Source organism: Spermophilus citellus (genome assembly GCF_964194105.1).
Source record: "Spermophilus citellus genome assembly, chromosome: 3".
Classification (NCBI taxonomy): domain Eukaryota; kingdom Metazoa; phylum Chordata; class Mammalia; order Rodentia; family Sciuridae; genus Spermophilus; species Spermophilus citellus.
In genome coordinates, this window is record NC_138184.1 from 209,604,670 (window position 1) to 209,627,818 (window position 23,149).

The 23,149-nt window shown below is 38.7% G+C and overlaps 2 protein-coding genes across 3 annotated transcripts in view; one reads left to right on the forward strand and one right to left on the reverse strand.

The window, feature by feature from the left end:
* MKLN1 (muskelin 1) overlaps window positions 1-6,128 on the forward strand; it is a 162,728-nt gene extending 156,600 nt beyond the window's left edge. For both annotated transcript variants that reach the window (XM_081283892.1, XM_081283893.1), the window contains one exon: window positions 5,779-6,128. In XM_081283892.1, the coding sequence (XP_081140018.1) occupies window positions 5,779-5,900 (122 nt within the window). In that variant the 3' untranslated portion in view covers window positions 5,901-6,128. The remainder of the gene's footprint in view (window positions 1-5,778) is intronic.
* Window positions 6,129-20,059: 13,931 nt separating this feature from the next.
* PODXL (podocalyxin like) overlaps window positions 20,060-23,149 on the reverse strand; it is a gene marked incomplete at its 5' end in the record, with an annotated part of 45,389 nt that continues 42,299 nt past the window's right edge. The window contains 3 exons of the mRNA XM_081283315.1: window positions 20,060-21,394; window positions 22,659-22,826; window positions 23,002-23,063. Coding sequence (XP_081139441.1) covers window positions 21,200-21,394; window positions 22,659-22,826; window positions 23,002-23,063 — 425 coding nt within the window. The 3' untranslated portion in view covers window positions 20,060-21,199. The remainder of the gene's footprint in view (window positions 21,395-22,658; window positions 22,827-23,001; window positions 23,064-23,149) is intronic.

Below are 23,149 nucleotides of genomic sequence, written 5' to 3' on the forward strand. Positions count from 1 at the left end.
AGGATCGAACCCAGTGCCTCACACATGTTAGGCGAGCGCTGTACCTCTGAGCCACAACCCCAGCCCCTGCTTTGTACTTTTAATCTTTATATTTTTGCTGTCTATCAAACTTATATTTCAGCAGATACTTTCTTCAGCCTCCTGTCTGTAACCCACATGTTAACAGGGGCTTTTATATAAATAATAAGTTTACTATTAGAATAGAAAACATAGGTGAAAAGACATACTCATATGCCAGTGGAAGAATTAAAATTCTCACATTCTCTTCTTTACCATAAATAGGAAAGGCCATCCAGTCTGTGTAGGGTGTTAAAAATATATTCCTAATAGATCATCTTCCTTTTAGAGCAGTCATTGTCTTCAGTCATAGTACAGCCATAGAGTGATAACTAGTTAATATTTATTGAGCATTTACTATGGGACCAGGTGTTATTCCAGCCATTTATCATCTCATAACTCATTTATTCCCCCACAGTAACTCTATGAAGTAAGTATGTTATTCCCTTGAGTGTACAAAATGTTGAATGCAAGCTGAAGTTACTTGCTTAGAAATAGTGCTAGTGAGCAGCAAAGCCAGGATTCAAACCCTATCATTAGTTCTTCAGAGTTCATTCTCTGAATCATAGACTATTACTGTCTCTTATAGAGCTTTCCCAGTTCCCATTGTTCCTGTTTCCATTTTATGGTGAAAATAAAGTGAGAGAAAAATAGTGATTAGGAGAAGAGTTATATTACTAAAGTGCGTTACTACCTTTCCAATGTGTTTAAAAAAGAAAACAAAACATTGACTATAGATAAAGTTTAAGATTTTCCCTGAAGAACTTCCTCAGGCTCTGTCCCCTACCTTTAGGTATAATCACTGTATCTCCTGCCACGTCTGGTAGATCTTTCCATACACACATCTGTATAAAGAGACTATTGTAGATAAAGTTGATTCTCATTATTTAAAGTAATTATGTTTATGAAGTCATAGGGAACATTGACTTAGTGAATGTGAAACATTGCTCCTATGGAAAATTCAGAGTTAGGTTTCTATGAGTCTTTCTGGTCAAAATAGTCTTTTAACTGCTCAATACCTAACTTTGACTTATATGTGTTTTTGTTTAAAGTTTTCATAATATATATATAGTTGATTCGTTAACAGTGAACTCATGGTCAGCAGCACTACAATTTGTACCTGAATGAAGCTTATCTAACACATGTATTTTCTTCACCAGGCCTTCTTACACTTAGAAACAGTAGACATCACTTCAGCACTGTACTTGGGGGGGACATTTTAAACAACAAAGTCACCAACAAAATCATACATATTTGAAAAATGTGTCACCACATAGAGTGTGAAAGGACGTTTGAGTTTAGTATGAGACTTGAAACTTGAATATCACATACTTCACCTTAGTTAGGGATGTGTATGTGGACTTCACCTTAGTTAGGGATGTGTATGTGGTGACTCAGATATTTTGTTGCTCTATACATGTCTACGAATGTCCACAAAAGTGTGCAACAAGTCTTGATTTGAGAGTTACAAGTAGATATTAGTGACTACATGAATTTGCATATATAGACTCTAAATCATCAAGATTGACTATATATTTCCACACATATAAATTTGTATTTGTGCTAGTTTTTGTTAATAACAAGGCATTTTGCAACATAATTTTTTTATAAAACTTAATGATGTGGATCTTCATATTCTTGTGAAGTGATACATATTCCATAATAGGGACCTGCCATAATTTACTTATTTCATCTAATGATTGTATAAATCTCAATTTCCTCATTTGTAAATAGTAAATAAAAATTAAAGAATACTTTTTAGGGTTAAATGAGATGCATAGCACATTGCCCTGCAATTGAAGGCCTCAATAAATATGAGTTAATAAAAATAAATAGATGGGCTTTGGAATCAGGCAGACAGGGATTCACATTCTGTCTCTTTCCTTACCGGCTGTGAGACCTTATTAAATTACCGAATCTCTTTGTCTTATCTGAAAGTGGAGTTTATATGTACTTTACTATTTTTGTGACAGTTTAATATAGTCACACATGAAGTATCTAACATATAGGGTAACTTAATGTTTCCCTCTCATATCATTTGATATCACGAAAATAGTATTAACTTCACTAGACTTTGTTACAGAATTAAGGTCTTTTATTAAAAATGCAGCATACCATGTATTTTTACAAATTCACAACAAAATAAAGAAGAGAAAAACCCTAAAGTTGAATACATACAAAAACGAACCTCTTCATGAAATTAGTAACATGATTTCACAGTAGGGGAAAAAACTATTTTAGTATGGTATTTAGGCTACATACTTTGTTGGAAGTGGTACAAGCATAGTAATTCTAGAACTCTAAGTTAAGCAAATGAGTAAATATTATAGTGTTGCTGGGAGTCATACTGGTCAAAGAAAGGAAATATGGGATGAGATTAAAAAGAAGAAGAATACCTGTGGAGTTTTAAAAAATGAAATTAGCAATAAAAGTATGAATTCATGATTTTGTTTAAGTATGTAAATATATAGACCTAGAAATGATGATACCATGGCAACTAGCATAACTGATCTTGGGTTTCTAAATATCATTTGCTACTGAAAGAAATTAGGGCTTCTTGGAGAAAACCTGACTCCAGAGCTGTACACAGGTGAGCTCTGGTGTCTTGGTGAATCAGAAAGTAAGGAAGTGCCTCAAATTAATGAGTGTATTTCAAGAAGGTACAAAAGCCAGCCTTTAAGAACTCTCATTGGCCAAATCTGAGTGTCAAAATGATTGATGACTGTAATAACAGTGAATAAGAAAAGAATCTAAGAGTACATTTTACTAATCTAAACAAAAATAAATGAAATGGAAGGAGTAGAAGAAAAAACACTTTATAGCAGAGTGTCAGGTAACAATTGTAGAAGGAATTATAGAATTCAGAAATTACCATCAAGAATCATTATTGAGGGCCAGGGATGTGTCTCAGATCTTGCTTAGCTTGTGTGAAGCCCTGGGTTCAATTTCAGCATCTCCATGGGGTGGTGGGGAGGCTGGCAGGGGGATAATCAGTGATTACTAAATTATTGAAGGGAACAAGATATAGATATTTTTTACAGTATCCAGCTATCTCCCCATCAAGAGTTTATTAATTTACCATTAAGTGATTATGGCAGTGAAAAATGATGGTAAGTAATTGAGTTATGCAAAAGAACAAAGGGTGATTTCAAAATTTTAAATCAGTGAAATAGGTAAAAACATACATATGATTGAAAATGTCCAGTCAGTTCAATAAAGGCTACACAAGCAAAGTAATTTAGCCACCAATCACATAGTGATAATCTGTTTATGGGAGAATAAATACTAAAGTTATCTGGAATAACAAAGACATAAAAAATAATTAAGTCAATAAAAATATCCCTTTCAAGAAAAAAAAAGAGTTTATTTAAAGGTAGAAAAGAACAACTTTAAACTGGAGAAATTTTGGTTCAACCACATGAAAAACAGTTAATATCATTGAGCCAGGTATAGTGGGGCATGCCTATAATCCCAGTGACTTGGAAGGCTGAAAAGAGAGATCAAAAGTTTGGGTTCAACCTGGACAACTTAGTAAGACCCTGTCTCAAAATAAAAAATAAAAAGAGCTGGGCTGTAATTCCAGTGGTTCAGGAGGCTGAGGAAAGAGGATTGCGAATTCCAAGTCAGCCTTAGCAACTTAGCGAGGCTGTAAACAACTCAGTGAGACCCTATCTATAAATAAAATATAAAAAAAGGTCCCCAGTACCAAAACAAACAAACAAACAACAACAAAACGGTGGGGTGTTAGTGGTGCTGGATGTAGCTCAGTGGTATAGCACCCCTGGATTTAATACTCTGTAGTGCCAAAAAAAGTTGACATAGTGAATAATTGGAACAAACCTCATGCCTTCTGAGCTGACATATTAAGGACATACAGTCTCACTTCTATAATATTCTGGCCATACTGCATAAACTGTATCTCGTCATATTGGACAACCCAGATTTAATACATTCTACTCAAGTTCTCAGAAAAATCTATCATAAAAAAACAAAGCACTGAGAAGCTATTTTGGATTAAAGAGACTTGAAAACTAACTGCAGTGAGTTAATCTTGGCTTAGATTTCAGATTAGTGGGGGGAAATGACTATAAAAATGGTTATTTGGATATCAATGTTAAATTTCCTTAATTTAATATATAATGGATATGAAGTAGGCATTCTTGTTCCTAGCTGAAATGAGCTCAAGAAAATAAAGATGTATAACATTTATTACCAAGTAGTTCCACAGAAAGATTGAGTGGGGCATATACATACATACAGTAAGAACATATTTGGCAAAAACAACTGTGATTTAAGTGAAGGATATATATGAGTGTTCACTGTACTCTTCTTGAAACTTTCCTGTGAGTTTGAAATTTTTCAAATAAAAAATTGAAAATAAAGCAATTTGGAAAATTCAGAAGAGCATAACATAGGGGGACAAAAGATGATAATCTTACCAGGTATAAGCTATGCTAATATTTTGGAGTATTTCCTTCTATTCTATTAAGTTCAGCTCAGAAAAGGAAACATTTTCCCTTCAAACTTAAAAAAATAATTTTTAATTTTTTTAAATAAAAAGAAATGTACCATTCTTAAGGCATTGTTTATTTCCTTCCAGGAAACTGGTATCCTTGACAGTTATGTTCTATTCCTGTTCTTGACAAGACTAAAACAGATCAAACCTAAAACTATTCTAAGTTAAATGGAAATTAGTCTGATTTGAAACAGTCTCCATGGAACCATCATAGCATATATAATTCTGTATGGCTCTAGTTTTGTTTCTGATGACACTCAACAAGGCTCACGTGTTTCAGCCATTTTAAGAATGAAAAGATTGTTTATTTTATTATTTAAATACCTCTTTGGTGTGTAAGAAATCTGAAGCAGCTGAGATCAGTACTCTATCTGACTAAAAGGAGGAGGCATCCAACTGGATATTGCATTAGTTGATGTGAATTTGAAAATTAAATGTCTACTAGAGGTTAAGAGTGGGGGAGATCCTTTAGATTAACCATTTTTACCTTTTAAGATTATTGTTCACTTTCTAAATTTATGTGGATAAAAGCCTTCATCATTCTTGTAATATGTGCTTAGTGTAGAGCCTGGTATGTAGTACCACAACGTATGGCATGTGCTGTGTGCTAGGTACCATTCTGACTGTTACACATATATTCTTGACAAGATTAAAAATCAAAATCCCTCAGTTGTCTACATTTTTACTCAATACTCTGATAGTTCTTTCAGCTCTCAAGGTCTTAGTGATTTTAGACCACTTTCTGAAGATCCCTTTCATTGTGATTTTATCGTAAAAAATTTAATGTATCAAAAGCATTAAAAAGTCAGAAAAGAAGAGTGGAATTTCCTCAGTGGACTAGCAGAGGAAAAATCTTGCAAGGAAGAGAAATCAATATTATTTAATTACCAAAGTGCCAGTCTTTATGCTAGGTGCTTTTCATGGGAATTGCATTTAATCTGCCTAATAATCTCATGAAGTGATCAGGATTATCACAGATTCACACCTGAGGAAACAGAAGTGCTAAAAGCCAGAGAGAGGCTGGTACTGCCACACCACTGCCAGGTAGCAGAACTAAGACCACATTTAGTAGTGTCTCTGTGATTTTAAAGCCTGATTTGATTTTGCTTTTTCCAGTATACTTTGCTGCTGGTCTCAGCTAACTTTTCCATTAGGTATAGAGTTTTAAAACACAGTGGATGAATTTGTTATCTCTTCTTCACCAGGCTTTTCGGATGTGGATCACACCTATGCTCAAAGAACTCAGCTCTTTGACACCTTAGTAAATTTCTTTCCTGACAGCATGACTCCTCCTAAAGGCAACCTGGTAGACCTCATCACACTGTAACTGAAGAGTCCCCGAGCACAGAAACAGAAAACGAGAGTCTGCTTTCAGCGTTTTGGAGTGCAACTCTGTTGACTGAGGTGAAGCTGCAGTGATTAAGGACTGTGCTGGAGTTTGAAAGGGATCTTTGCCATCAAAAGTTTTAACCCTCTTCCTTCATACTTGACCTCAACCCTATTCTCCTCATCTTATTTCTAAATTAGGCTAATAAAGTGAAATTGGTATACTTTCCATTTAAATATACATATTTTTCTTTAACTTTTAAGAATTAATGAATATTAAAAAAAATAGGCAGTTTACCCTTTTCAGATTTTTCTTTTTTTTTTTTAATCGGGAGATCAGCATTATTAACAGATTGAGTACTACAAGAATTTTGGGTTTTGTTGTTGGATTATTTGGTCTTTATTTCTTCTTTCTCTTCTTTCACTTTACCTCACATAGTACAACTGCGTGTAAGTGGTGTCACTAGTTGACCTTAACAGGTATATAGTTCTGTAGAACAGTTGATGTACGTTAAGGTGACATATGTGAATATGTTGACTTGTCTAGTATTACATTAAACAGTAGACAGGATAGAGAGCTCCAGTTTGCACTTCTTGCCATAGAAACTCAAGATTGACCCAGGTATCCTATCAGAGATTGGTATATAATGTTTCTATAATGATATATTTTATAGTAGATATTATAGTAGCATTTGGCTTTAAGTCACAGAAACCTGAAACAGAAGATTATAATTGAAAACATTAAGAGCCATTCTAAAAATGACCAGCAAGAGAGATCCATTGAGTAATTAATATGTTTATTCTATCTTTTTAGCAATTTTAAAAGAAAATGGCTCTTTCCTCTGGTAGAGCTATGCAGAACCAGGGCTCTCTTTTCTCCTTTGTGCTGTCTGTATGTAGTAGTTCCCTTTGGGAGTGCAGGCTTCCAGAGCTGCACTTCCATTTTTTTTTCCATGCATCTCCCTGCATCTACTTCTAAACACTGGTATTTTGAAGAGTAATAATTTTTGCTTATTCATTAGTATACAGCTAATAAGCATTTTATTAAGCACATGGATCAGGCTTTTTTAAGTGGAGAAAAGGAAAATAATGGTACGAATTAAACAGAAACAAAATCATAATAGGTGGGGTGTTCCATAGTTCCACTTTTGTGCAGGAATGGGTATATATCTTCCCATAAGAAGTTGTGGAATGTAATATGAGAAACCTACATATAGCTAGGGCTCACATTTGCTCAAAAAGTGTGCCTCATGCAACTGATACCACCATGCTGAAAGCAGACTCAATATAATGTTCATCTCAGCTGTTAAAAGAGTGGAAGACTTTGTAGAATTATGTCCCTGAGTAGAAAGATGAGGTCTCACTAGAAAAGGAAGAAATTGACCTGCACTTTCAAACAGTATCATGTATAGGAATGAGATTTTGAGATATCTTTTCACTCTCTTTATTACTTGGTTTTCCTTATTTTGGGGATGAGCAGAAGTATATTTTTGCTAGTTTTATCCTTGAATCATGGACTTTATGATTTTCAAGTGTCCCAAAAAATAATAGTGATTTATTAAACATTTAGGTCTGTACCTTTATCTTGTGAAAAGTATACTGTGTAATTCAGCAAATGCCAAATTATGTAGATACACAATAATTCATTGACTGTACAATCAAGTAAATTTATTCTAGTTAGACTTGTACAGTTTCATAAAATAATTCCAAGTGACAGTCTGAACATAAAATATTAATATCACTAATATTATAGCACATTGAATTTGATTTTGTGGAAATAGATGCAAATTAGAAGATTAACAGAAAAGAACTTGGACTTGATAAGACTGCCAAAATTTAAAATCTCTAGTTTGGTTAGCATGAATTCTGGCACTTTAAAACATTTACCAAATGAAATTTTGCTGCCCTCCACCATTTGTTTTAACAGTGCCTTTTTTATCGGGGTTTTTTTTTTTTCATCAATTCCTCAGTCTCCATATTATTTGGAGAAAGTTTAGTTCTTAATTGCAGTGATTTTTTGTCTTTCTTTTTTCCTAACTATATTTCTCTAGTTTTTTTTTAAATATATACCTATTTTAATTTCATGTTTTCTTATATTTAGGTGAAAATCCTCCCCCCCTTTTTTGTTGTTGTTGTTACATGTTTAAATGTTGTTGAATCATAGTGAAATACTTTGTGTTGCCTAAGTGAGATAGACTTACTGAGGAGAGAACTAACTAGATAAGTTAGGATCTGTCCCTTGGAAATTTAATGGAGCACTGCCAGGATTGACTGTAGAGAACATAGGGCTTTGAATATCCACGTTCAAGATCGATACATCGTTCACCCCATTGCATAACAGAACCCTCGTTTGGAACATGTTCAGTGAGGACCGACGTACATTTCTCAAAATTCCAACATTATATTATAATTTAAATAATCAAATTTGGTATTTAGCTGGCCAAATATGTATGCTCTATTACTTAAAAATTCTTTCACTCTAGCTTAGTACCAAATTCAAACACATGGCTGATGCTTTAGACACATTAATTGGTAGGGTACAATTTGCTTAATTTTATCCTCATTCCCAATTCTCTTTTCCCCAGTGGAATATATTATATTCAACCAAAAATAAACTAGATCTCTAATATCATTTTTAGTGCTTGTATTTTGTGAGAAATGATTTGATTTGCAAGTCACTTCTCAAATGCATTTTGTTTTGTGAAATAACGGAGACCTCACATGGACAGTTTGATTAATTCGGAGCACATCACTCTCATTCAAGCAAAGGAATTCATAATTGGGTGCCTATCTCTGTGCTGCAGTTGACAATGTTAACCTTTATCAAAGGTATCTTTTTAGTTGTGACTGTTCATGTCTAATAAGTAAAATCTGAAAGAAAACATTAAAAAGTGAAGTCACTGGTTTGTCAGAAAATCTTGTCGGATGTAGGGCTCAGTAATCCTGTAAGCTTGAAAAGCTACATTTGTGAGTGAAATATGTATATCGTTTATAAGTGGCTGGCAATTTGTTATTCCAGTAGATCTCTTCACATCTGCCTTAAAAGTGTTGTCATACTCTTCCGTCTCAGTTACTTGGAGGAAGCCAGTCTGGGCAACTTAGGGAGACCCTGTGTCCAAACAAAAACAAAAACAAAAAACGTATTGGGGATATAGCTTAGTAGTAAAATGCTTCCTGGATTCAGTAATGCCAAAAAAAGAAAGTGCTGTGTAGAGATACACATTAACAGAGTTTTGTTTAATACAACAAGATTTTAAAATCTAACTTACAAATGAAAACCAGTTTGAGACTCTTGATCATTTTGTGAGAGATTAAGAATAATGCTTACTAGGTCAAAAAGCACAAGTATTTTCCTGATTTTGTTTCCTGAGTTTTAATTTCGTGGTAATTACATAAAGATGTTAATCTTAACACTACGTGAAATTCTTTGGTATTGGTGAGTCATTTGATTTTTCCTGAGTGAAAGTTGTGTGAAATCCTTGGCTGAATGGTGCATAACAGTTGAGGATTATGGTTTGAAGTGATTTCTCTGGGAGGAGAGCATTACAATGTGTACTGTAAGTCATACAGCTATAAAATATGTACTCTCTAATGCTTCTTAATAATCCTTGTTGATCCACAGTCTCATCCCCTTTGCCAAAATTTCTGGCTAAATTTCCACCAAGTTGAAATTAGGAGGTGGTCTAGGATGTGAGGTTCCCCCAAAAAAGTCTATAGTGGGAGGAGTATCATGGAGGTCTGCATATAACAATACTGTTAGATTATCTTTGGGCTCTTTAATAATACAAAGGTTTTTGTTTTCCATATTAGAGAAATAACATTATTATTTTGTGGGTTTGACTGTGGCTTATATCTCTGTATGATTTGTCTTAATGCTGATTGGCTATCCAAACCTTGTGGTCTAGCAATATGTCATTTAAGGGTCATAGTTTCCAAGTTGGTTGAAGTAACATGGAGCCAACTAGCTCAGCTGAATGACATTGCCAAAGTCACAAAATGGGGGACTTATTATTACAGTCTGTTGATTTCTTCACCAAATGCTCTTTTTGTTTTTCTCAGACCTATTTCAGAGTTTTTATTTATTCCTGATTTTTTTAACCTTCAATTCTTCCTACTCACCAAATACTGTGAATTGTGTTTCCATTTATTTTTTCTAAGCTAATTTAACTTTTATTAACTTTTGTAGCCCTGGACATCCTTGATATCCATGCATTGCTTAGGACAATTGTAGTGCTTGGAAAAAACAGGTCAACATCATTTTGAGGCAGATATGTTCTGTTATCCTTGCTTATGACAAGAGAGTAGTGAAATTTTAAAATGTATATTATTAAAGAAATAACATTTTGATATTGCTATAAACATGTACGTGTCATTTTCATTGGGGAATAGTAATGGTGGCTTTGCAAGGCAGCTCTTATGGAGGAGCTATTGGTAGAGTTTAAATTTTATAAGAGAACACATGGAATTTGGCATGCCATCAGAATTTTCATTTGCCTAGTTTCTTTTTATTTTATTTCTGTCCTTTTTATCTCCGTTCCCATTTCACTTAAGTAGTTTTGATTTTCTGTTGAAGTTGGAATTTGGGTTAAGAACTGGCATTTGACTCCTGATATAGTTGAATATTAGAAATAGCTTTAACTGCCATGAAAATGATGGGTATTCTCTTTTTTTCCCCCAAATAAAAATAACATGGCCACATAACATTTCTTCCCCTCAAGAATGTGAATTTAGATCCAGTTCCAAATGACAAATTTCCTTCTCATACAGCCAGTGATGAAATCATCTTATAGTAACTTGTGTAGACCTTAACCTAAGGAGTCATTAGAGGATAGAGTAAATGAGAGAAGACCCTTCAGCATCTTGAATTGTATCCCAGGTCACTACTTAACACAAAAAAAACAGGATGGTTCTGGTTGATCTTCTAATTAGAGTCATCATTTAGAAATTCTATTTATACAATCATGTCCCCCTAACACTGTTAAACTTGCTTAAAACCAGAATTTTATGTGGATGTTATCTGAGAACTAGAGTGTCAACGAAACATGGTGGTGGAAGAGGAGAGTGTTTGGTAGGGAAGGAAACCAGTTGTAAGAAATCACAATTATGAGATCATTTATGTTCCTTTTCGTCTCCTGTTGAAACAGCATGAAGTGCGTGTGATGCCCTATTTTGACTAAGACATTTTGACTTTGAAGTATTGAACTTCAGAAACAGCTGAAGAGGTGAGGATATATTAGAAAAGATAGTAGTAACTTCATGAGTTTGAAGTTTTGAATTTAAATAAAGCAGAAAACTCTTCGTTTTTAACTGTGAATAATTTTCATAATGTAGTACTATGGAAAAGAATCAAAGTAATCAAAGCTTATGTGTCTAGAATATTCAGTTATTGTGACTAGTCTTTGGAAAATAACATGTCTTTGTTAGTTACTGTTCACCTCTTCTCAAGTAGTTGTTGGAGATCTTAAGATAAAACAGAAACCCCAGTGTAGACAATTCCTTGATAAGTATCCAGAGGAAAAACTAGCAGTAAAATATTTTAACATGCAGTTGTTGAGCTCCCAAAGGACTTGCTTCTTCATCTAGTTTAAGCACTTGCTGAAACATGGTTCTGGACCATCTGGGATGCTGGCATTCCCAGCAGTGAATTGAGAATTCTGAGCTGTGAATTGTGACTGCCACACAAATACCAGCTTGAGGAGATACCCTTCTTCACTTTCAGTCATGAATGCCAGATTAATTGGCAGAAGGAGAAATACACCGATATATGGAACAGTTCTGTGTGTGTGATTAAGAAGTTGCTCAAGTAGCCAATTTTGAGCTTTATTTCTTTCCTTTATTATCTCAAGAAAATCTTTCTTACAGTTAGCAAGTGTCATTAGGTTGGTATTCGTTTCGTAGGCTTTTAAAATAGGAAGAAAATTGTTATCTCATGTATAACTTACAACCCATACAGTATTGACATGACATTAGTTTCATGCTTTAAAATGAATTAATCATATATATAATCCTAGGGGTCTCAGTTCTGCTTTGCCAAGAAATACATGAGTCCTGGATATTACAGGTATTTGATAATTTTGGTTTTTTTCTTTAGGTCTTCTCCACATCTGTAGAGTGATTGATTAGGTAGCTAGAATAAGCCCCAACTCCCTTGCAACTGGCATAACTTTACAAATTCAGTTGAATCAAAAGAGTGGATCTTAAACTTATAAGCATATATTTGCAAATGACTCTTCAACATGTCGCATTGTAATTGCCGTATTTACTTTTGATTATTTGTTTGTGGTGCATGGGATCAACCCAGGATTTCTATCAGATTTCAATCAGAGGATTTCTAGTTTACCTTCTGACCACTGAGGACATAGATGGGTGGCTTTATATTTTTGAATTGCATCCTTATGAGATCCCATGGTACTTTTACCTTTGTAAAATCTTTGCTGTTTTACATACACATTAGCTATGCTCATAAAAGCACTAACTACAAAGTTGTAAGGCATAGGAAAGTAATTGTCAGCCCAACCCCCAATTTGATAAGATATCAAGGTCTCAAATATGAGATTAAATATGAGGAGAAGTCTTCTATAGGGGAAGACTTTTTTTTTTTTTAAGTCATGTACTTAATTTTGAGATTTTTTTTCCTTTCCCAGAAAAAAATGATTTTGGTGAGTAACCAGTTATAAGTGATTTTCTTCCTTAATTATAAAGCTTCTATTTAGAAAAATAAAAGTGGATTACCTTTCTTACCCATTACATTTAGCCTGAACAAGAGATACTTTTGATTGTATTATTCTTTAAGCTAGCCTACTTTTGTGACTTGTGTGAAATGTCTTTTGAAATTAAATTAGATTAGGAAGTATGAATTATCTTTTTTATTATTTTTTTAGTTATAGATGGAAGCAATACTTTATTTTATTTATTTATTTTTATGTGGTGCTGTGTATTTCTTTTTAAAGATTCCTTCCCTTACCATCACTTCAAAATCTATGTAAAGTGGAGTCTTCAACCTCAAAATAATATGACAGAAAACCTCTTTGTCTTAGTCTTGGGAACATACAGTATTCCATCTTTCCAAATGACATATTTATAAACAGCTTGGGAAAGATGTTAGAAATTTTTTTAAAGTCAGCTTATTTATGAACTAGAAGTACTTAGTGGCCAGAAACTAAGATCCCTTCAGACAGAAAGAGATCTTCAAAACCCAAAGTTGGACTGGAAATTAGATTGAGAAGATGAAGCTCCACCATCACCAGGGGAATCTCATCCTTCAGGGAAACATGCTATGATAGCAAGCAGCTCATTTGACAGTTGGACTGTGTTAAATGCCATTTATGTCATTTTAAAAACATGAATTGATTTTGTGATTATAAAAATATGCTTATTATAGAAAACTGCTAATTGTAAAGAAGGAAACCCCTTGTTAATTGATGAGGCCTCTCCACTTTCTTTTCTGACTTTTTTCCATTATGAAAAATGGCAACATCCTGAAAAGATTAAAAAAAAAAAAAGTTAACAGAGCCATTCTCATAGTTTTCTACCACCTGCATGTAGGAAGGCCCAGACAGCAAGATATATCCCACCTTTACTTACCTTCCTTAAGCATTATCTTCTGGACAGTCTGAAAATAATGATGTTGATAAGTATCTTTAAGCCTGAAAAGTTCAGGTCATTGGAAATTTCACCCCTAAGACTCATTTGAATTTTTATGCTCTTTAGATATATGGAATCTGTTCAGACTATGAGGAGCCTTCTGTTTGTGTTACACTTCATTACATGGCCAAAATTCAACACACACTCAAAAAGGTAGAGTTACTTTTTTGCAGAGCAAAACAAAATAGACAATGAACATATTTCTTTAAACATCAGCTAAGATTAACAAGTTTTCCACCTCCATAATATTTCAGATGAGATTGTATGAGAAAACACCTTGTTGGGTTCTCCTCTTTCCTTTAACCCTCTCTTATGGGTTTAGACTGTATCCTCAAGTACCTGAATCAGATGGAAGGCTGGCAAGAGCTATTTGGAGAATTTAAAGAGTGCTTTTTTGGGTATCAGATCTCTTCTAACATCAATTGTTTAAACATTGTTGGGTTATATTATATTCTATAGTCTTTCCTATCCCTTTTGTGATCCTTTCTGGTTTGCCTTTTATCCAATTCATGTGGATATTTTGGGATTTTTTTTTTTAATACAGGTAATTTTCTAATCCCAGGTTTGGTATATATGTTATCACTACTTTGTGAGTAAATATGAGTGATCTGCTGAACAATTGCAATTGTAGAATTATGTTGTATGTAATGTACATATGGAGAAAGAATGTATTTTGTTCATTTTCTTAATAAAAAGTTATATATGGACACCACAAGATGTCTTATGTTTGCCAAAATTACTTTGAAGTCAACTTTTAAAAGGTGCTTTATTCAGTTTTCCAGAAATGGAAAATGATACAGTGTAGAAGGGCCTTTGGGTGTTTGTCCTTAGAGACTGCTCAAACAAAAAAAAATATTGGCTGAGCTCACAGAGTTTCTGGGAGATGTTTCCATTTAAAAAACAAACAAACTCTGGTGAAGCCGGACACCATAGTGCACACCTGAAATCTCAGCAACTTGGGAGGCTAAGACAGAAGGATCGCAAGTTCAAATCCAGCCTCAGCAATTTAGCAAGGCTCTAAGCAACTTAGACCCAATCTCAAAATAAAATTTAAAAAATTTTTTTATTAGTTACACATGACCATACAATGATCTTGAAAATTCATACTCAAAATAAAATTTTAAAAAAAGGGCTCAGGATGTGACTCAGTAATTAAGCACCTCTGGGTTCAATCCCTGGCACCAAAAAAACTGGTGGAGCAGAGTGTGGTATACACCCCTGATTTTGGTGACAAGAGCTGGTGAGATAGCTCATGGTGAAGCACACCAGCAGCGATAAAGTAAAGGATCTAGCAAATTATTTGTTTGTTTGTTTGTCTATTTATTTGGGTTTTTTGTTTTTTTGGTTTTGGGGGGTTTTTTTGTTTGTTTGTTTGTTTTTGGTACTGGGGATTGAACTCAGGGGCACTTGACCACTGAGCCACATCCCCAGTCCTATTTTGTATTTTAGAGACAGGCTCTCACTGAGTTGCTTTAGCGCCTCGCTTTTGCTGAGGCTGGCTTTGGCAGTCCTCCTATCTCAGCCTCCCCCACAGCTGGGATTACAGGCATGTGCCACACCTGTCTTCATTTCTTGTTGTTGTTTTAACCACAAACATTTTTCTGTGTATGTCTGTTTTGTGAATTTGGACTTGTTTCCCAAGTCTTAAGGGGTCATGCTTATACCAATTAGGAACTAAGAGAAAAAACTGGACTGAAACAGAAAATTGTAGGAAAAAAATAGTAAAGAGAGAGAACCTGCAAGTGTTGCTGAATTTGAAAAAATTAACTCAGAAATATGCCAAATAAAGGCCCTAGGTTGTCTGGGTTGAGTTGTGTGAGCTCTCCGTATGGCCTCAGAATAACAGAGAGGTCTCAGCCTTTGTCATCTCCTGTCTGGCTCTGTGGTCCTACATTCTGGAGTTGTCAGCTATTCACTCCATGGGGATTATGTTTTCTCAACTTACAAATCAAGCCATATCTTACTGCATAGCTTTCATTTCTAGGGTGTGCTTTAAGTGTGGCTCAGAAGTCACATTTCTTTGTGTTCTAAAAACAGGAAAACATGAGGTGCTGTGATAAGGTAAGGAATTGACCTTTCCTTGGTTAATTCTCCAAAGAATTAACACAAAGGGATCAAACTGTAGGATACCACCCCTGACATCTGTCACACTCTTCTAGTGGGAAAACAGCAGTGAGCAAAGACTTGGTGCTGAACACCAGTGAGGTGTCAGCTGCACCAGTCCGGTGAGCATGCAGTTCCTGTTTTGGGCCCTATATGCCCATACTTAACTCCCGCCTTCCTTTGCCTGTTGCATGTCTGAGGCAGAAAAGGAAGAGTGGAGCTTTTTGTCACAGGGAAGAGGACAGCAGAGCAGGGTGCTTTGAGTTAAGCTGCTGTGAGCTTTTCTGATGTCTGCAGTGGACCTTCCTGCTAGGTTTCTCACCCAGGAAAAGCAAGGGGAGTCAGATAAATGGCCTTGCCAGAAATATTTTCCTTACACGGGGGAGAGAACGAGGTAAAAAATGGCTTGGCTAGGGAAGTTTGATGATCGGCAAAACTCAAAATGGGAGCTGAGGACACTTGGCTGTATTTGTAGCACTACCCTCTGAACTTGGCCAATAGGATGGGCAGTCAAGGAGCCAGGAATCCTGTTTACCTCCACATCCACCACCAACCTCCAGGTAGCCTTAGAAGTCTCAACTTGGTTAAGTAAATATTGGCAGCAGATGGTCTTTGCTAGGGTTCCATTGATTTTTGCTTATCCATAAATTGCCAAGGTCTTTGAAAAATACTCCGTATTTATCACAAGTATTCTCACTTAGAGTAGCCAGACATATTCTTCATCTATTTTTCTCCGGCAGCGGGGGCTGGGAGGGTATGCAAGACATAAGTGAGTGGTTTGGGAGGGAACTTACAGAACAGGGAGGTTGTAAATGGCAAAAGAGGCATACCATTGAAATGCCAACTGAGAGCACCTCTTGGTAGGCAGGGAGCAGGGTCAGTGCCCTATTCAGGAAGAATGGAGTCTTAGAAGAATTTGTGGCCTTTGATAAACTCTGAGTCACTCAGATCAGTGTGCCCATGATCAGGGCCAGGGACCTGCAGGAAGTCCTGGCATTTGGACTTCTTCCAGTATCCTTGGCACATTCGTGAAGTTAACCTCAAAATACCCAGGCCCAACTCTGACCCACCCCTTCAGGGTGGCGTGACCTTATAGAATTACCAAATGAAAGGAAAATCCTGTTAACAGATACTACATTCTAGAAACAAACTGTTGGAAGTCAAGCGTGAATGCTGTTAAGAATATAGGCCTGAAGAGAGAAAAGATGTAGTCTAGGCCTAAGACTAACATTTAAGTGGCTGTGTAAATCTCTGCACTTCATTTCCTTAAGTGGTGCCAGCTCCCTAGACACTACGTTAAAATGTTCTGTAAACTGAATGGTGGAGGCAAACGGACCAAATCTATCTGCCATGTTCTATAAACTGGGAATGATGAAGCCCTGAGCTAATGTGCAGCTGTAGCACTACCACCCTTGGAGATGAAAAGAATCAGAATCATCTGAGGCCTTCCCTGAACCTCCTCCTTCACTGTGTACCTGCAGATCAGACAGAAGTCTCTCCTGACAAGTAAGCAGATCCTCTAAGGGGCAGAAATAGGGCCTGAACAGAGTTGGTTGTTTTTTATACTTATATTTGTGTTCTTCTCTTGGCCAGTTTTTCATACCTGATCAGGGCTCAGCAACCCACATGGGATCTTCCCTGGTGGTTACTCAGCTGTACCCAAAGCATAAGCATCAGGGAGGGAGAGAAACAACAGTGATTGAGAGAAAATGACATCCTCTTAGGATCCACAGGGTGGCCTGAGGTGGAGTGGAGAACTCGCCACCTCTAGGATGCTCTCCTTCCTTCCTACTTCATCCCACTCCCCTCCTGCACCCACACAGATCAGTGTCACTAAGAGCAGGGGAGTTTTTTTCCGTGATGAGACAGCTCAGTTAAAGAATTTAAGTCAAGCAAAATACCAGGGCTTGAACCAGCTTACAGAAAAGCATTTTAATTGACAGTGTACAATTTCTCAAAATATATTTTTGTAAGAAAATGCAATAATTAACTATAGTCTTTACAAACAAGTTTCTCAGTAAATTCCAGTGTACTTCAGACCCCTGTCCACTAAGACACATGCTCCCCCAGTCTCCTGGGCAAATTATTTTTAACATTCACTAATAAAAACAAAACCCCATGAAATAGTAATCCCCTGCTTTCCCTGGGTGTTGGGAATCAGCGCAACATTGACAAAAAGTAGTCTCTGGTTTTCTCTTGCGCTGCCTTCCCTGACTTGTTCCCTTTGATCCTCATCTACTAGTAGGTTTCCTAAGGGAGAGCTCACATAACACGGTTTCTTGGCAGAAAGAATTGTTCATTTACATCTTAGACCTATATGATATAGTGACATAAAATAGGAACATCACTAGACTGTTAAAACTGCTGTCACTCTGCATCTCTGGCCTTGTTAGGGTAGTTTGGGGGAAGAAATGGTGTCGTGTCTGTGTCAACCTGCCTGCAAGTGGCAGTCCTTAGTTCCCTGATTTCTTTGGAGGCACACAGCATGGGACCATCAATGGATCCAGGCTTTAATCCTGTTTCTGTCACTTTACCTATGTGGGCTTCAGGTTTATCTGTGGAAAAAGACTGGAAGAGATCTCTACATCTCTGTCCCTGTGACCAGAGTATCACTCTTCATCTAGTGCACCTGACCCTAGCCCTTACTGGGATGGGACTGACACTTGGTGGGAGAAGAGATCATATTTTAAAATGAAAATGCCCAATCTGCAAGACAAATATTTTGTCCCCAGCCTATCTTATTGAATCTTTGTTGTTGTTGTTAAAAGAAATCAAAAACTTTCCATTTCTAGTAAGATAGACATTTACATTCTTGTTCAGAGAAAAAAAAAAGCCTCGCCATCTCCCTTAGCTAATGGATTTATTTTCAAAGTGTATTTACTTAAAAGCAGTGCAGGGTAGATTAATATGGCTGTTGTATTTACACTGTCAAAAATATGTATATCTGTATATCAGTTTGAACTTATTCTTCAAAGTTTCTCCAGTATGTTGTCAAAAAAAAAAAAAAAAAAAAGGTAAAGCTCAAAAATGGTTTAAATAAATCTTCCAATAGTTTTTCTTACCAAGCAGTGGGCGTGCCCGGTGTCTGCTAGATTAAACCCGGACTCCGCCTTCCAGTGCAGATTTGTCTGTACGTGCTACTCTCCCACTCACAATGCAGCATGCTGCCCACTGAGTTTCATCCAATCAAAATCTTCAGATCTATGGTTTTTGTAACTTGGGGAATTATCAGATTCACGGTTTTTGCAGCATGGGGAAACAGTGGTTTGCCACTGAAATGGAGTTCTTAAATTCTCTTTGGTACAACTGGTTCAGAGTCTTGCTAAGCCTCTGGTGTTGCCATTATCTCTTCTTGGTCCCAGAATCTGAATTATCAGACAGCACTCGGACTCAGGCATGTGGGAAGATGAGTTTTACACTTGCTGGTGGCATGGCCTGTTGATATAGAGGTCCTAGCAGCAAGAGCGAGCCAACGCCAGGTGTCAGATCCGAAGTGCCACTAAAAGCACAATTTGGATGCACCAAAAGAAGGAACCTCTCAGTCAGCCCAATGCTTCCCCAGGTTCTCCCTGGATAAAGCTGTGTTCACTGCCCCTGACCACTGCCCCTGACCAGGCATGGTTTCTGCTCTCTAGTCTTCACAGTCGTCATCTCTAAGAGGCCCTGGGGCTGCATCCTTTGATCATTTGCAGAAACAATATTTGCTGTCTGTCAAAAGCGCCAGTGAATGTGACCCAGAATCAGCAAAAGAGCAATAATCCACTCTGGCCTCTCACAGGCCATGACAGAAACCCACTGGACAGACAGAACCCTGGGCAGAAAGGAAGAACAGACCTCTCTCTCCATTGTCCGAACATTCCCTCTCTTTCTCCTCAAATTGGCACTGTTCCCCATCCTGCCCACCTCCAAATACTAGTGACAGAAGAGCAGAGCAGATGCATTTGGATACTGGTAACCTAGCATCTCTCTAGCTCTTGGAACACTTCCTGGGTACAATCCATGATCACCTGGACTTCCCTGTTCCCAGGACGCAGGGAGCTAGGAAAGGATAGACCTTTCCCCTTTGTCCCCCATCTATTCTGTTTAAAATAAACTGTTCCAATGCAGATAGCTGGTTCCAGGGAATTTATGCCCAGGAACATACAGGCCATGGCCAGAGTTCAAAAACTCCATGCAGGAGTTCCCCTCTCAGAAAACCAGATGAAGCCTCACTATGCCCCATCCTCAGATGTCTTCTACAAGACAGCTAACTGCTGAGCCTAGAAAACCCTGTGCTGGGGAACAGACATCAGAATCCATGAGGTGAGCTAACTAAGAGTCTCCAGTAGCTGAAGCTTTGGCCTTTGACAGTGGAGTGCTGAATTTAAAAAAACAAATACAACAAAACTCTCAGCAACTTGAAAAGTCCCTGAGTATCCTGTGAAACAAGTAACACCTGTCTGCCAGCAGTTTGATGAATCGATTGTCTGTTCAGGCACACCTCTGCTGATCGGGGTGGGGGTGGGAGGCCTGCACAGATCTGTCTTACCACTATTGCTCTTTCTGGCTGGGCCTTGCGGGATTCATCCATTGGCTGAGCAGTGACCAAAAAGAAACATCTTACTTTCTGTGGCTACTGCAGATTTTAATCCCTGGTGGGAGCAGAAGGCCAAAGGAGATCTTGGAGAGTGTCCATTTTCAAGGGGTGCTTGGGTAATGGGCCAGTGTCATTTCTGAGCCCTGAATCAGCTGCCATGAGGAGGCAACCCTGGGACGAAGAGCTCCTCTCTTCACCTGCCCACTGTTCCCTTGAGCGGGCCTCAAGCACACTGGGAGGCCTCTGCATCATTAAATGGATGCAAAGAAATCAGAATCCAGAAAAAGAGGTTCAAGGTGATGAATGACCTGTGCTGATCCCTGGTGCCCTGGGGCAGAGTGGGACTGAAAACTGAGTGAAAAGGGGTGAGAGGAGGGGAGGGAGAAGAGTATTGGCAGGAGAAGCTGGAGTCAGAGATGGAAACACGGGACCTGTCCTTATAATCAGATCCCACTGAAAAGGGTACAGGCCAGCTCGCCTCCCTAGCCCCCTACTATCGGGAGTGTTCCCCTACCCAGGGCTGCTCTGGAGAGAGGGCACAAGTGAAGAGCAGTGTTCTTGGTACAGATGAGCCCTGGAGTGAAGGGAGGAATATGTCACCAAGTAATTGTGACCTTGTGCAAGTCGCCTGCCCTCTTCAATCCTTAGTTATCTCACTTGGGAAATGAGGGGATTGTTCTAGAGTCTGAGATCCTTTCCATGATTCTTCGTCCATCTCCCTTCTCATCCTCCAGCAGCGATGAGCTCAGGCACTAGTGGGTTACTTTACAAGAGGGATCTAGACAACAGGATATGATCGGCTTGAAAAGGGAAAAATTAAGGCCCTGTGGGGATTGGGAGGTAGCAACCCTTGAAGTCCACTCTTCCTCCCCCAGTCTTTCCCTCCTCAAATGGAGGAATTTTCCCCCTCTGTCCAAATGGCACTTCAGGTGGTCAGTCTGGAGCCTGTGGCACTGTCGAGGCACCAGCAGACCCGGTTAGAGATGTGTGTCTTCCTCATCTAGGTCATCCTTGGTCAGGTTGTCCAGAGGGACGATCCAGCTGTCCCCCAGCTCCCCATTAAGGTTCACCACCTTCTTCTCCTGCATCTCGGAGGAGGTCTCCATCACTTCCAAGGTTGGGTTGTCATGGTAACCATTCTCCACTGTCTGTAGCTCCTCTGTGAGTCGTTGCTAGCGTGGGGAAGATGACCCAGGGAGAAAGAGTAATTTTGGAGGATTATAACCCTTAAGTTTTTCTTTCTTTCTTTCTTTTTTTTATTTTTCCTTTGCAATATTGGAGATCAAACCCAAGACTTCAAGCGTGCTAAGCAAATACTCTATCACTGAGTTACTCCCCATTCCTTTTTATTTTATTTTGAGACAAGGTCTCAGTTGGTTGCCAAGGCCGAGCTCAAACTTACAATCCTGCCTCAGCCTCCCCCGTAGATGGGATCACAGGTGGCACACGGTGCCTGGCTTATCATAGTGTTAACATGTGCTACCTCTTTCGACTCAGGGAACCCAATTTGACTAAAGCAAGCACTCTGCTCACATGTAGGTGCCGGCTGTCCAGGAAGCCACCCTGGCTACAGGCCTGCCTCACACCCTAAAATTCCCCAATGGTTTCACCTTCATCCCATGGGCAAGTCTGAATCGCTGATGTCAGCGAACATGGACCTTGTTCTCCAGGACCTTCGAAGTATTTTCGTCTCTCCTCCATTACTTTCCCTCAAAACCTCTCCAAGAACCCACATTACCCCATAGTCATGGATTGAGCAGTACTTTGAGAAAATGACCTCCCTTCAGGCCAGGTGACCAAGGACCTCTCTCCAAGCCTGGACAAGACAGGTAGGGCAATCACCATGGGCATCCCTGCGGCAGCAATGGGACAATCCCGTCCCTGCTCTCTCTCAGATTTGGCTCTGACTGTATGTTAGAATCACCTGGGCAGCTCCGAACACACGCTGACCCAGAGATTGGGTTTCAGGTGGAGCATGAGGAAGCTAGGCATGAAAATTTTCCCAAAGCTCCTTTAAGGGGCACTGGGGGGGGGGGGGGGAACCACAAATCTGGGTGGAACTAAAAGATAAGAGTTTAACAGGTAAGATTAGTTTGGTGAGACAGCACACACGGGGCCATTTATTTCAATCCCCAAAACAGCTCTGCAAGATGGAAACTGTCTCTACTGTGTGGGAACAGCTGAAGCTCCAAGAGGTTATATGATGGACTCAAGGTCACACCAAGAACAGGGCTTCAACCTAATCTTTTTCTTCAAAAGTCCTGCTCTTGCCTCAGGCCATGGTGCCTCCTCAGCAGCTGGCGGCTGCCTAGGCGGTTCTCTGCCTGCCTGAAGGGTCCAAGGCCACTCACTGTCCCCTGCTGGACTACAGGAGTGATAAGCCGAGAGCTCGTCTGGTGACGGGACTGCTTCCCTAGTCAGGAGGGATGTGCTCACCTGATCCTTCCTCTGGGAGAGTCGCTGGTGGCAGCAGCCATAGAGAGCCGCAACGAGGAGCAGGAAGGATGCCATGCAGACGATGGTGATGATGAGTGGCATGCTGAAGCGGTCTTCAGCCTCCTCCGGCGGTCCTTCATCCCCCAGCTGCATGTGGCTGACTCCCACCTGGCCAGGTAGGAGACATCATGTGGCAGAGAACAGTCTTCGCTCCCCGCGCCCCCAACCCCCCGGGATGGAGAGCTCTTCCATCTGCTGCAGAAGCTTGCACGGGCAACAGCCCTGCCATACTGAGGGGTCGCTGGACTTGAGAGAGAGGCTGCATACAGAGCAGCCCACCTACCTCTCTTAGGTCATCCCACTTGTCCTTCAGCAGGGCATACACATTCTCAGGAAGGAGATTTGCTGTAGTAGAGAGGAGAGGTGCTGCCTCAGAGCCATGTGGTGGCAAGGGAGAGGAAGCCCAAGACAAGGGTGTTCTGCATGGCCCA